Genomic DNA, 15,105 nt, shown 5'->3' with positions numbered 1-15,105 from the left:
TGAAAATGGGTGCTTTAAATTTTGAAAGGAGTTCAGCGAATACTTGAAGGCTTTCTTAGCTCGTATGACTTTTATAGCAGATAGGATAAACTTGGATTTGATGAGAGAATATAATGGGATTCCTAATGTATGATACAGAATTTGATAAGAGTGTTCACATATGACATGGATACTGATAAAATGCTGCTTACCTTTGGTGACCTTTTACGGACCATGCCGACGATGGCCACAACCACCATAGCGAGCTACGACATAGCCTTGGTTGCATCCCCCTAGATCTAGAACGGCAAGGTGGTAGCACTCCCCGCCATGATGGCTGTGGTACTGGTCGCTAAAGGATGATGACCGAATCGGGCTTGAGAACTGATGTGGTCGCTGAAGGACTGCAACCAAATCCCGGACCAGCAAGCAAGAACTAGGGGTGATATACTTGCCTGGTGGGCAAGGTCCTCAGAGCCTGATACTGGGAGCTACCTAACCTTATGGCTTGTTTTGGAACTAGCCAATAGAGACCAATACAGTTAGTTTCGTCGAGGACCGGACTGAGCATGACTATCCACTTTTAATTGTTTTAAAAGTTAAAAGGGCAGCATATCTCTTCCTTGTAGATTGATGTGGGACACCTTGATGACTAGAAGTTAACGAAACAAGATGTGAGCCCAAGTATAAAATCCTACATTGATTTACAGGGGAGGAGACATGTTGCTTTTTTACTTTTGAAGACAAAATAGAGCCCACCATGAGATCGAAATGGACTAGTGGGAGTTTCTTATAGACTATAGATTAATTTAACATACTTAGGGCTCTTTATAAAAAAAAGACGGGTCAAAGGAATCGAATAGTGCCGATTTGATCCAGTCACACCCTAGAATTGGGAATTGGGTCAAATAGTACCAGAATCAAAACAAATTGGCCAGTCTCCGACATTGTTCAGTTCGGAACCTGCAGGAGTTGTGGAACTGGACTAGTGCTCACCTGTAGCAAATAACCAGGTGTGACCAAGGTGACAGCATATCGACACCAACCAAGACCAGCGTGACACTGACCAACGCAAGAACAACATCAACCGATGCAGGCGATAGTGAGGTGCGATCTCCTACAAACCAGTCGCATTGCTCTTCGATCTCTCCCTTCCCAATCGATGTCGTTGTTGAGAGGAAGGAGACCCCGCGGAAAACGAGCCGATCAAGCTTGAGCAAGGGAATTGGAGCTCAGTGGCACTCGACTTGAGCTCGGGCTACATCAAACCTTAGATCCAAGCTCTAAGGCTCGATCATGTTGGCTGAGCTCGGGCTCTACAACATTGAGAACGATCGCGGCCTAACAAGTGGAAATCAGAGGTGACGGACCCCTAGTCAAGTGTTGAGGCGTTGGTGATGGAATGCAGGGGTCGTTTTGGTGGTTGAGGGCGGAGGCGACAACGACCGGCTTTCGTGCTGGTGGTCCTAGTGCGACCGCCAGGGGTACTATTGTTGCGGGTGGCGATGGGCAGTGAGGCAGCACCGGTAATGATCGTTCAATATCCGGAGATATTCAGATCATGCGACACCTCTTAGATTGGATTTTTTTATCTGGACAGCGTCCCAACATATTAGAATTTTCAGTTGTCCCAAGCATTGTCCTATCTGAAATTATATCCACTATCCAGCCTTCAAACACAGTCCAATAATTGCAAAAGTAACATTAAGAAAGCTGTTTCACCTCACTTCAAGGATCTCTAGCTTTGAAACTTATTTCACCATATGTAAATGCTACGGCATCCGACAAGCTTGAGTTAAGCATGGAGCACGAGTGGAATAATTATATATACATGAACTTTGCTTTACGACCATGCTTTATAGGAGCAGGAAGACGAGTTGGAAGTCATTTATAGAATTGCTCGGAGTACTCGTTACGATCACGCTTTCCTTTATGACTGACCCTACGAAATTATATTCCACTTTCTTCAATATGCCTTTTGATCTATATATATATATATATATATATAAACGACTGAACTTATATTCAATTTCTTTCCGATCTCCTGTTGTGCTGTCATCATCTCTTTTGGAAGTTGAATGTTCTGATTGAGAAGGCAAAGACGAATCCAAAGAGGACAGGGAATCCGACCAGCACGATCGCAACCACGCCCAGGAAATCATGCCTGAACCCAAAATAACTCTGCACGAACTCTTCCACCGTCTCGCCAGTGTCAAGCTTGTCCTTAACATCTCCAAACTGCGAGGCCACCAGTCCGTACATTGTCCAAGAAACTGGACATGCCCTGTAATACCATCTCCACCAGATAGGTATTCTCTGTTAAAACAAAAGCATGAGCCCTCATCAGTTATGCTTTTCCTTTTTAAGTCTTTTTCTATTGTTTTCAGTGAAGATATCGATGAACTTACTGTTCAAGGCACGACAAATCCTGAGAAAAGGTTCCATATCAAAATAATCCAGCAGAGGTTATGACGGCTATGTTTAGGTTGGGCGTGGCTGCCACGGTCATCATCCCATAGAAAGTGTAGCATAGCAAGGTGAAGAACATACAGAAGATGTGCCAAAAGAACTTGCTGGCTGTCCAATCGAACCCGATCATTGCATAGATGACTACTCCGTAGATGATAGTTTGGATGATGATGTAGGGTATCTCGATGATAACCTGTGCAAAACAGTTTTGTCAAATGATGTGATGAATTCTCTCCAAACTCTTTAGAGTGCTAAGGTCATGTAGTCATTACTATTTTCCAATAAACTACCCAGTCTAATTCTCTCACTGAGTTACAGAAGTGAAACATGTCCATACATGTGCAAAGGCATAAGGCAGAGCAGAATACATTCCAGCCGCTCTCTCTCGATAGAAGACTGTCCTCTCAATAGCCACAACGGGTTGAACTGACGTCGAATTTTGAAATCCTATGAAAAGGACAGCCGTGTACATAGAGCCCATGGCGTTGAAGAGATCTTGCCGGTTTCTCCTGCAGGTCCCGTGAGTTTTGAGCAAATAATGCTGTAACTGAGCCAGTATACTTATTTTCCCTTTTCCTAACAAAAAAAAGGGTTGTGCTAATCTATCTATGCATAGGGATTTGTGTCCATTACCTTTTGGAGCCGAGATTCCAAAATATCGAGCCGAACATTAAAGCGATGAAAGTTGTGAATAGAAGTCTCACGGCTGTGTATGCCGGGTTCCGCCAATACGACCAGTGTTGTTTCCATAGGCAAGCTATACACTGGATGGAGAAGGATTGTGAATATTGTGTTGGAAAAAGAGATCCTTCGACCCGGTGGAGGTGTACTTAGTTCCCTGATCAGAGCTTTGTTTCTCCTGATTCCATCATTAGAGACACCGGACATGTGAATGGTCTGCTACTGGTCCTTTAATCTCTCTTTCTTTTCAAGGTTCAATTTTATGATAATCTCTTTGAGCTTATCCACCAGAATAACGAAAATGTTTCTGCTTCTGAAAAGTAATTTCTTACCTAAACAGTTCTGAATTCCTGTACACATTGGTGAAGTCAACCCCGAGGATTTCTTCTTGAGGAGCTGTCGTCACCTCCAACATCCAAGTCGCTGGATTGTATCCATCTTTAATTTTTGGAACTCCACTAATACCCTTCAATTTAACACATGAATGTTACCGTTTAAAGCTCAATGTAATCTAAACTCAGTCTATTACTGCACAGCAGTGAGCTCACCTCGAAGTAGTTGATCAGGTGTAAGGAACGCTGGCCTAATGGACCGACATAGATCTCCTCTCCACCTCTTTTCAGAAGCAACAGCTGCATATCAATAAGAAAAATCTCTCAGATAGTTAAATTCTGTGAAAATACAAGCAAACAGGTAGCTTGGTCCCATATAAGAATTTCACCGAACCTCATCAAAAGCATCAAATATGTTGATGCTTGGCTGGTGGATGGTACAAACAACAGTTCGTCCTGTATCAACTGTGTTTCTAACCGTTCTCATTACTATAGCAGCCACCCTGGCGTCGAGGCCAGAAGTAGGCTCGTCCATGAATATGATTGATGGGTTGGCTACGAGCTCCACTGCAATTGTCAGCCTTTTCCTTTGCTCAGTGGATAGGCCATTCACACCAGGCAACCCAACTAGCGCTTCTCGTAACGGGGTAAGCTCTATGAGCTCCATCACTTCTTCAATGAACATCTGCAGAAGTTGGATCAAATTTCTAGCTAGCACTCTAAATGCTGGGAGGGACTTGTGAAGGCCGCGACAATATTATGCTGTCTGAAATGTCTATGAGATGTGGTTATCCTTTGAGAGATGCCAAAAATTCTTTCGATCGATGTGGTAAATGATGTAAACCATGAAAAAAATTCTGTCAGGTGCAGATTATTAAGAAAACCTGTTCTGAAAAGTTGTAAGGTATCTTTCCCAGTGATAAACATGTAAAGAGTTTATCTAAGATGCCTGATGACATAAAACTAATAGACCAAGTAATGTCTCTACCTTCCTAGTTTCAGAATCCACTTCAGGAGGTAATCGAAGCCATGCGGAATACACCAAGGACTCACTAACTGTAACGTGAGGAGAGTGGATATCGGTTTGTTCGCAGTATCCCGATATGCGAGTGAATGTTTCTTGCTTCTTTGGGTACCCAGATATGGTGATTATCCCGTCAAAGTATCCACCGGTTTTCCTTCCAGCCAACACATCCATTAGAGTGGTCTTTCCTGCCCCGCTGACACCCATTAAAGCTGTCAACACTCCTGGCCTGAAAGCACCACTTACACCTTTTAGAAGTTCCAGTCGATCTTCGGGAATGCCTTGAGCTTTCATTTCCTGAAAACGTAAACAACTCGCTGATTCAGTTATGTTCCACAAATCTAAAAGTTCTGCCCATCAGTTCAATTGTCAGAACCAAAGCATCTTCCAAGCAAACAGTACCTGGGGCATGTCTATGGCGTATTTGATATCATCAAAAGTAATGGAAAGCGGTTCAAACGAAAGAACCATTCCTCGTTTCCTATTGGGGTCTGAATCGTTTATTCTCCCAACTCTCGGAGACAATGTTCCTGATGTGGTGCTTCTTCGCCGTCCAGTCTCTTTTTCTGTATTATCATGATAGTTATACCTTTAGCTTAACTTCCACCTGACAGGAAAAAAGTACAAGATATGTTGGTTCCGAGATTCACCAGATGTACACCTCTGGCTCCCCCTTGATGATAGCTCAATGACCTCTCCATTCTTGCTTGCGATTTTCTCTGCCAGTGTCTCTTTTGAAAGTACAGCTTGAGGCTTCCCAAATGGTGCAGCAAAAAGTAATTCATTCAACAAAACTGTACACCGAATCCTGAAAATAACAGCGTTGTGGGAGAGACTTACGGTCAAGATATTTCAAAGCGACAGTGAACAGGATATTGAACAGAAAAATGTATCCAATTGATGCTCCTACTCCGATCCAATACCAATGTGCTTCAGGGAAAATTCCACGGGACTTTAGGACCAAAACTCCTAAAGGTTCTGTGGAGTTGGGTGGAATCTATACCACAAATGCTTCAAAACTTCATCAGTTAATACTCTTAACGATTTTAACGACCTTTATTAATTCTTTGTATTGTCTTTAATAAAAGTTTTGCAACAGGTTCCTTACATGTCTCCACTGCTTTCCAAGAAATTCATTTACAGCCATTGCGTTCTGTCCATACATCATTGGGGAGATCCAATAACCGCATATCCACCATGGTTTAACATCATCTGATTTCAAATGATGTCACATCAGGAAATTGTATATGTGAAATGCAAACCGAAACAAGAATATTTTAGACATCTGTTTGACCTCTTGATATGATGAATCCGCCAAAGACCACAATGGACAGTAATCCAAACGTTCCAAAAGTACCTGCCACGATTATATTCCTTCCTATTGCCCCAACAAACCGGAATAATCCAGACGTCACCTGATGTAGGCATAGCAGCAGAAAATACTGTTTGAAGAACCTGGTAGCATAGATTTTATCAGTATCTGCTCGGATCGCAGTTTGAAATTTTTAAAAACTGTAATTTGATCAACCTTCCAGCACAAGGGTCAAAGCCTATGACATAGTAAGTCATGAACACCCAAATAGCAACTTCTACAAGAGTGCTCGGAATCTTCAGGATACATGTGGGTAACGAATATGCCCACACAGGAAAGAAGAAGTCTCTCTGCTTGTAGAAAACGGGGAGCTTCGTGATGGTCATGCCAACCTCCGAGAATCCATTGAACATTACAATGGTAAAAGAGAAGAAGAGAGCACCGATGTAAATCCCACCGTCCATCACTGTATCTCGGTGCATCTTAGTCCGTAGGAACACCGTCATTTTATAAAAGCAATAAACATAAGCTGTTGTTCATTGGGAACAAGGAAGTATTAGGACATTACATATAAAATTGACAGATTAAATGCATCGCTTAGTCAGAATTACAGACTAAATTAGGAAAACCAATTCTTCAACTTGCTTACCTGTAACATTGTGAAAATATGGACAAATAAGTTTCTCTTCATTAGCAAAAGTTCCCTCGAAATGCAAGCTCTCAACAGTTCTTTCTGGCTCACCCCGTACTTCTTAGTTGTTAGAGCAGCTGGATGGGCTTTCGACTTGTCGAACGGGATCGCAAGTTGGTCGCCGACTTTCTGACCAATGTGAAATGATTGAAATGCTTCGGAAAATTCCTTGACGGTTACAAACCTGTAAGGGGAGTCCTTATGCGCCCAATACTGCTCTTGGTCTTTCCTTGAAGTCACCTACGGATCAAATTGCGGAACATAATTATGGATGTGTCAATTGTCACCCAATGCACGAAAAAAAAAAGTGATCTGAAAATATTACTTCTTGCAAGAAATCAGCTACTCCTTTCCTTTCAGGACACTTAAAACCCATGTGATCAAAGAACTCGAGCACGTTTTCTCGGGGACCTTGATACACTATTTGCCCATCATGAGAAGGATGATATCGTCAAACGGGTTGTAAGTTTCTGGCGCAGGCTGGAGGAGGGATATTAGAGCAGTCCCATTGAGGATGTGTATGGACTGTCTGAGTGAGCTCACTATTTGGAATGTCGTCGCACTATCCAAGCCAGTGGATATTTCGTCCATAAAGAGCGCTTTGACAGGTCCCACGAGCATCTCTCCTGTTTTATGTCAACGCGAAATTCAACAAACCAACCAAACTTGATGGAAAAGTCATTGAAATCATCCAACAAAACGGGATACTAAAGCCGCCTTCTGGATCTTACCAGTCGTGACTCGTTTCTTTTGTCCACCAGAGATGCCTCGTATCATTTCATCTCCCACCATCGTGTTGGCGCAGATTTCAAGTCCCAGAATCTAAATTTTAAGCATTGAGAAAAGAACAGAAATTTTCAGTTTTTGCGTTTTATCCTCCTCCTCGTGGAAAAAACAAAAGAATGTACCAAAAGTCTTTTTTCTTGCTCATACCTTGAGTATATAATCGGTAACAATATTAGTCTCCTGCCCTTCCAGGGCAGCTGCCTGCAGAAGATTAAGATACATAGAAGCTCTTACAGGCATTAATCCATGTTTTTGACCATATTTTGCATATCAGAAGAAAGAAAATATAAGCATGCAAAATCTGCAATCAGAAAGCTGTCCGACTGTTCCTTAGTCGTGGTCTCATTTCTAACCTTCATAAAGATATCTATATCAGGATCGGGTCTGATGTTTGCCTCCCTCTCTCTTCTTGATAACTCTTCTAGCATATCTGAAAAACAATGGTAGTATTATAACTCTAAACCCTGGCACTTTTCCTGAATTTACTCTTTGAATCATGATAACAAGAAAAATAGAGCAAACTCACCATAATGGTGTCCGACGCCTTGACACCTGGCTGAGAAAGCCAGAGTTTCTCTAACAGTCATTTCTCCTGTATGGAGATCATATTGACTTATATAAGCTGATGTCCTCTGCGGTACAAATTCTTCCATCCCATGTCTGTTGTACGTGACTCTTCCCGAGAACTGAGATTCAGAATCTCTTTATTTGACTTACACAAAAGATTTCTCTACTGAAGTAAGACAGTTCTTAAGGGTACTTTCTTTATGTTTACTTTCAAATCTTTGCTGAGCTTCCCAGCTAATGCTAGAAGTAACGTGGTTTTCCCAGAGCCTGGAGGTCCCAGAAGTAATGTCATTCTGCAAAAGGAAAATAAAAATAATGTCAACAATATGATAACTTCACTGAGCATCGTATGCTGACAAAAAATCTGTAGAAACTCTCTCTCTCTCTCTCTCTCTCCTTACCTGCAAGGCTTGATAATTCCATTGACAGCATTGAGGATCGGTAATGGTTGCTTTCTACTTGGAAGGATGTGAAAATAGTTGAGAAAACCCTATTGATATTTGTTAATATGAGATGGTGTTCAGTCAGTTTGAGCAGAATCCAAGAGAAAACAGATATTTCATGAATTGACCCTGAATAACCTCAAGTATGTTGGCAGTGAAATTAAATATTGTGGGTAGAGCTCGGCTTCCAACATAAGCTTCTGCCTCGACATGTAGATGCTCGAATCGGACTTCAATTGTAGGAAAATCCAGTCCAACTCTGTTTATGATGCACAAGTACAAATACAGACCTTATCAAGATTTATCATGAAACTTTCAGCTCAGAGAAGAAAATACCATTTCTAAGACAAAGTTTCTTTCTCCGGGTAAAAAAGAAAGAAAAGAAATCAGACCCCTTTTAACATGCTCTCAAAAACTATTGCAGTGACCAACTAATTAAATTTCTGAAGTGGCTATAAAGTCATCAGCATGTACCTCTCAATCCTCTTCTTCAGCTTTAACAAGAACTTTTCATGGTCTTCCTCAGCTGTATTCAGCAACCTCTCCAACAAGTTCCTCCTCTCTATCGATCCAAGATTCTCGATATTGACCTCTCTTATCTGGCCTTCTTCTTCTGCGAGAATGCCCTGCCGAATGTGCAAATACGTTGGAAGTCTTTCGAGAGCAGCCCACTTCAGAGCCTCCTCCTCATCCTCATCCCTGCTAGACCTTGAGAAGATCTCCTTCCCACTGTTCCTCCATATATTTGAGCTGTAATATATGGGTTTTAAAACAAGAAAAGAAAAGAAAAGAAGAGTTTGAAAAGTCAAAAAAGGGAGGCTGAAGGAAAGTGGGAGAACCTTCGGCTGGGCTTTAAAAAGAGAGAAAGAGGGAGAGACAGAGAAGAGCACGGGCAGAAACAGGGAAGACGCAAAACAGGGGAGAAGAGAGAAAGAAGAGAAAGGAAAAAGGGAAAAAGGGAAAATTTTGGCGCACTCATGACCCGGACGCCTCATCAAGCCGACTCAAGTGTGTTTTGCAAGGCCGGTAAGAATTTGAAGCCTTTAATCACTTGTTTGAAGCAATTGCCGCAATTAGGGCTCGAAATTCGGATTTCTTGGGTATTTGTGTGGCGAAGCTAATTTTTGAGTCGTTAAGCTGTAAATTTTTTTTAGAAAGGGTACTTTGGGATGTTGTGAAGCTATAGCATCTTCCGGATCGTGATTTGAGCTTGCGGTTTGTTCGGAACGGGATTTTGAAGTTGGAGGCACAATCTGGTACTGTAGCGAACAGTGGCTTCGAGTCTCTTTTTTTTTTTGTTATTTCCGGTACTGTTTTGGGACGGCTGAGTTGGGGTTGTTGTTGTACGTTAAGAGAGCTTTCTAAAGACTATAAGACGGCTTGAAACGGAATTTTGTGGAGGAAGTTATGGCGTGACGAAGTTGGCGCATGGGCCGCGCCTAGCTGAAAATGATGGGTTTATGGTAAATTGTGAGCTTTTGGGGCGCGTATGTGTCGTTTATCGACTCATAGGCCTAGTATATAGGCGAGTCTTTATGAGAATATCATTTTTTACTCGTTTTTTGCTATTTTCCCGTTAATTGTTAGGAATCCGAATGCATCGGTTCGTGTGAGCGTCGTATTTGATTTTTGGCTTTTCCCAGGTGAGTGACACTATTTCCTCTTTGTATTTTAAACTCATGTTTTGAGAAACGTGATGGATTATATGTTCCATGAGTTGATAAAAAGCATATTTTGTTGCATTAAAGAGGATCGAGCTATTACTAACATTTTTGTTATTCGAAGGAGTTATATTCCGACTTCGATTTGAATAGTTGTTTGAAAAGGATTTGTGAAATTCTTTGTAAAAGAACCTTGAAATGTTTTGGAGAATGCTTTGATATTTATATATCAAATTTCGAGTTGTGATATGATTCTCTTTCTAATGTTGGATTACTGGATATTGTGATATGATTCCCTTTCGAGTTGTTATTGTGCTCAATATCTCTATGGACCCTGAGGGGTGTGGGTATGCGCATACTATTCTAGGATATCCTTGTGGGCCGAGTCACCGGCTAATAATATGTGGAGACCTTGCCAAGGGGGGAATCTTGGTCGTCTTGTCACGGGCGTTACTCGTGACCATGGCTAGACATTTGAGCATGAATTGATCAATGGAGTGGACCATTGACGTGTGATTTGAGTTTGGTCGATGGAGTAGACCATCGATACGATTTGATGAGATTAATCAATGGAATAGACCATTGATGCATGTTTTACGAGATTGACTAATGGACTCGACCATTGGTACTTTTGGTATTTGAGTTATGATTATGTTTTGAGTTATGTTTTAAAATGTGTATAGTGATTTCTCGATCCGCTCAGAAGAAATGTGTTACTCACTGAGCCGTGGTAGCTCACTCCTCTCATCTACTTGTTTTTTAGGTTCTTCAGCGAGTCGCGAGTAGGCGTGAGCGTTCGCTTCAGGGAGGACTTTTGTTGTGGAACTTTTTGGTATGGCTTATGCATAGTTCATAAGTTTATAAGTTAGTTTTTGTAAAAGGTTTATGTTTTGATGTTTGTGGAACATATATATACTCTGATATTGTAACCAATTGCCCCTTTTTGTCAAATATATATATGTGGATGTATATATGTTGATATCGGGTTGAAATTTTGGTTACGTTGAGGCTGCGTCCTTTGGTAAAAAGGACGGCCGTGTCATGCCCTTCTTCTTGTGAATCGGGGTGTGACATTTGTTGGTATCAGAGCTTAGGTTTTGATTTTTGGGTAGATATGGGACGATGTGAGATTGTGTGATAGATTTTTTTTTAACGCGTTAGCCTTTTAGATATTAAGTTGTAGCTCCGTTATTGGATTCAGGTGATCATGCGTGACTCGGAGACACTTGCTTCGCTTCGTAGAAATAGTAAAGGCAAGCAAGTTGTAGCCCCTAATGCTAGAGACACGCCTCAAGCTTCTCGAGGTGCATCTCTAAGGAGGAGACGGGAGGATCGGCGTGATGAAAGTCCTAACTCGCATGAAGTTAGGGAAGTTGACCAATGGTCGTTTCCCCCGAGTGACTTTGAGCAAGCCATGATTCATTGGTATCGTCAAGCAAAGGAATTAAGTGGAGATGGAGCAACTGGCTCATACACCTTTGCGCAATTTAGAAAGGCGAAACCACCCACTTATGATGGGAAAGCTGATCCTCTTGCAGCTGGCGAGTGGACTAGAAAGATTGAAGGGATCTTTGAAGCTGAAGGTGTTCCCGAAGATAAGAAGGTTAGTTTTGCTTCTCGATACTTAGAAGGCGAGGCAGAGCATTGGTGGGAAGGAATGAGGCCAGCTCTTGGAGATAGAGGTGGTGTTATAGCTTGGGAGGACTTTAAGCAAGCTTTCAACGCACAATTCTTCCCAGTGTCATTTCAGACAAAAATGAAGGGTGATTTTATACACATATCTCAAGGCAACTCCACGGTTTTGGAGTATGTAGCCCGCTTTAATCAGATGAGTAGATTTGCTGAGCAATATGTGTCTAATGAGCAAGATAAAGCTTATCACTTTCAGAGGGGGCTCCAGTATGAAATTGGTTCGGCACTCACACCTCTAGCATTGACATCTTATAAAGATGTGCTGGAATGAGCGATCAGAGTGGAACAAAAGATTCTGGAGCGAGATGTGCAAGGCGTACCTCAGCATAAGAAGTTGAGATTCACTGACTATCAGGATAGCGGCACCGGTCGTAGTGGAAAGAGGAAAGTTTTTAATCAACCAGGAAAGCCCAGAATTCATAATAATCCAGGCCCTTGTACTACATGTGGGAAACGACATAGCAGTCCTTGTTACCACAAGAGAGGAGCATGTTTCACTTGTGGAAAAATGGGACATATGGCACGTGATTGTCCAACACAGAAGAATGCCCCTGGAGATAGTAGAGTATGTTTTGTATGTGGACAACCTGGACATCGAGCCTATACTTGTTCTATGAGGAAGACCGCACCTCCGGTTGATAAGCCACAAGAAGGCCAGCAAAGGCAAAGGATGACTGAGGAAAGTTTTACGATGACGGGAGAGGATGCGGCAGCTTCTAATACAATTGTTGTAGGTAATATTTCTATTGCCTCACAACTTGCTTATGCATTGTTTGATCCCGGTGCCACGCATTCCTTTACTTCCATTGACTTTGCAAGGAAACTTGATATGTTGCCTGAGCTTCTAAATTATGAATTGTGTATCGATACTCCCATTGGTGATTTCTTGATTGCTAATCGTGTGTTCAAGAATTGTTTGTTGCGAATTGATGATGTACCATGGCTTGTGGATTTGGTGGAGTTAGATATACGAGATTTTGATGTTATTCTAGGGATGGATTGGTTATCAAAATATCATGCCACTGTCGATTGTTATTCAAAGAAAGTTATTTTTCGACCTCCAAATCAACCGGAATTTTCTTTCTTGGGGAGTTATAAAGGCACTTTTCCAAGGTTAATTTCAGCTATGCGAGCAAGAAAGCTTTTGAGAAATGGCTGTTACGGTTATTTGGCTTGTGTAAAATATACAAGTAAGGAGCCGGTAAAGCTAGAAAATGTTCATGTTGTCGAGAATTTCCTGATGTATTTCCGAAGATTTGCACGGCTTGCCTCCCGATAGAGATATAGAGTTTTGCATTGATTTAATGCCTGGTACAACACCCATCTCTAAGACCCCATATCGGATGGCACCTTCTGAATTGAGTGAATTGAAGACTCAATTGCAAGAGCTTTTGGATAAGGGTTTTATTAGGCCTAGTGTATCGCCTTGGGGAGCTCTGTTTATTTGTGAAGAAGAAAGACGGTAGTATGCGACTTTGCATAGATTATCGAGAACTTAACAAGGTGACGATCAAAAATAAATATCCTTTACCTCAGATAGATGATTTATTTGATCAACTTCAAGGGGCTTAAGTATTTTCTAAGGTCGACCTTCGTTCTGGGTATCATCAGTTGAAGATAAAAGTTGATGATGTACCAAAGACCGCTTTCAGAACAAGGTATGGGCATTATGAATTCCTTGTCATGCCTTTTGGGTTAACGAATGCACCTGCGGCTTTCATGGATTTGATGAACAGGGTATTCAGGCAATTTCTTGACAGATTTATTGTGGTATTCATCGATGATATTTTGGTGTATTCAAGGAGTTTGGGAGAACATGAACAACACTTGAGAGTTGTTTTACAAACTTTGCGTGAAAAGAAGTTTTATGCTAAATTTAGTAAGTGCGCCTTCTGGCTTGATCATATAGAATTCTTGGGTCATGTAATATCAAAGGATGGTATCCAGTTGATCCAAAGAAAGTTGAAGCAGTTGTTCAATGGAATCGCCCTACCAATGTCACGGAGGTGAGAAGTTTTCTTGGGCTAACAGGTTATTACAGGAGATTTATAGAAGGGTTTTCTAAAATTGCCAGTCCACTTACTCGCTTAACTCAGAAGGGAGTTAAATTTGTATGGTCAGATCAATGTGAGCGCAGTTTCCAAGAGTTGAAGAGGCGATTGGTGTCAGCTCCTATATTAACTTTGCCTTCAGGAACTGGTGGCTTTACAATTTATTGCGATGCATCTAAGGAAGGTTTAGGTTGTGTTCTTATGCAGGATGGTAAAGTTGTGGCATATGCCTCTAGACAGTTGAAGACTCATGAGAAGAACTATCCTACTCACGATCTAGAGTTGGCGGCGGTTGTGTTTGCATTAAAAATATGGCGGCACTACTTGTATGGTGAAAAATGTGAAGTCTTTACCGATCACAAGAGTTTGAAATATATTTTTACTCAAAAAGAACTTAACATGAGGCGAGAGGAGATGGCTAGAACTTCGAAGGATTATGACTTATCCATCAATTACCATCCAGGTAAAGCTAACGTGGTAGCCGATGCCTTGAGTCGCAAATCCTCTGGAAATATGGCAGCATTGCTCACTTCTCAAAAGTCTATTCTTGAGGATATGAGAAAGTTGGACGTGGAGGTTTTGGTCCATTGGCTTGGTGTTCAATTGGCTAATCTTCGAGTACAACTGACATTGATTGACAGAATCAAGGCTAAACAAAATGAAGATCCTCAATTGGAGAAGATTAAAGAAGGTGTAGAAGCTGGGAAACAAGATGACTTTAGTATCCATGTAGATGGGTCATTGAGATTTCGTGGTCGATTATGTGTTCCCAATGATTCGGAATTGAAAAAGGAGATACTACAAGAAGCTCATAGCACTAGATTCTCGATTCATCCAGGAAGCACCAAGATGTACAGGGATTTGAGAGGAAATTTTTGGTGGATCAATATGAAGAAAGATATTGTGAAGTTTGTCGACCAATGTCTAATTTGCCAGCAAGTGAAAGTTGAGCATCAGAAACCAGGTGGTCAGCTACACCCACTTGAAGTACCTAAATGGAAGTGGGAGCATATTACCATGGATTTCATCGTCGGCTTACCGAGGACGCCTAGTGGTAAGAATGCCATATGGGTGATTGTTGATCGATTGACTAATCTGCACACTTTTTGTCTTATCGATTCGGTCTTTCACTTGAAGACATGGCGAAGCGATACGTCAATGAGATAGTAAGACTTCATGGAGTTCCGGTGAGTATTGTTTCCGATAGAGATCCCAGGTTTGTGTCCAACTTTTGGAAGAGTTTACAAGGGCGTTAGGTACTCAACTCAACTTTAGCACAGCTTTTCATCCACAAACGGATGGCCGTCCGAAAGAACTATTCAGACATTAGAGGATATGTTACGATCTTGCGTTATTGACTTTGGTGGTTCGTGGGATGAACATTTACACTTGGCAGAGTTTTCATATAATAACAGCT

The 15,105-nt window shown here is 41.6% G+C and overlaps 1 protein-coding gene and 2 long non-coding RNA genes across 3 annotated transcripts; 1 reads left to right on the top strand and 2 right to left on the bottom strand.

The window, feature by feature from the left end:
* Window positions 1–3,623: 3,623 nt before the first annotated feature.
* On the bottom strand, window positions 3,624–7,655 carry LOC104437707 (pleiotropic drug resistance protein 1-like). Its single transcript, XM_039309780.1, is given in 15 exon segments — window positions 3,624–3,761; window positions 3,856–4,146; window positions 4,450–4,782; window positions 4,888–5,051; window positions 5,136–5,250; window positions 5,327–5,482; window positions 5,594–5,697; window positions 5,780–5,940; window positions 6,014–6,305; window positions 6,308–6,326; window positions 6,447–6,728; window positions 6,814–6,923; window positions 6,926–7,114; window positions 7,220–7,310; window positions 7,422–7,655. Coding segments are annotated over 15 exon segments (2,538 nt in total). The 5' UTR covers window positions 7,515–7,655.
* Window positions 7,656–8,101: 446 nt separating this feature from the next.
* On the bottom strand, window positions 8,102–8,330 carry LOC120286060. The gene is made up of 2 exons (XR_005549805.1): window positions 8,243–8,330; window positions 8,102–8,134 (listed from the first exon to the last, which is right to left on the bottom strand). It is a non-coding gene; the product is annotated as an uncharacterized LOC120286060 (long non-coding RNA).
* Window positions 8,331–9,183: 853 nt separating this feature from the next.
* Window positions 9,184–10,966, top strand: LOC120292134. The gene is made up of 3 exons (XR_005549804.1): window positions 9,184–9,310; window positions 9,872–9,927; window positions 10,709–10,966. It is a non-coding gene; the product is annotated as an uncharacterized LOC120292134 (long non-coding RNA).
* The last annotated feature ends 4,139 nt before the right edge of the window (window positions 10,967–15,105 follow it).

The sequence above is a fragment of the Eucalyptus grandis genome, chromosome 3 (assembly GCF_016545825.1).
Source record: "Eucalyptus grandis isolate ANBG69807.140 chromosome 3, ASM1654582v1, whole genome shotgun sequence".
NCBI lineage: Eukaryota > Viridiplantae > Streptophyta > Magnoliopsida > Myrtales > Myrtaceae > Eucalyptus > Eucalyptus grandis.
Note: the sequence above shows the minus strand (reverse complement) of the source record. Positions and strands in the feature narration are given on the sequence as shown.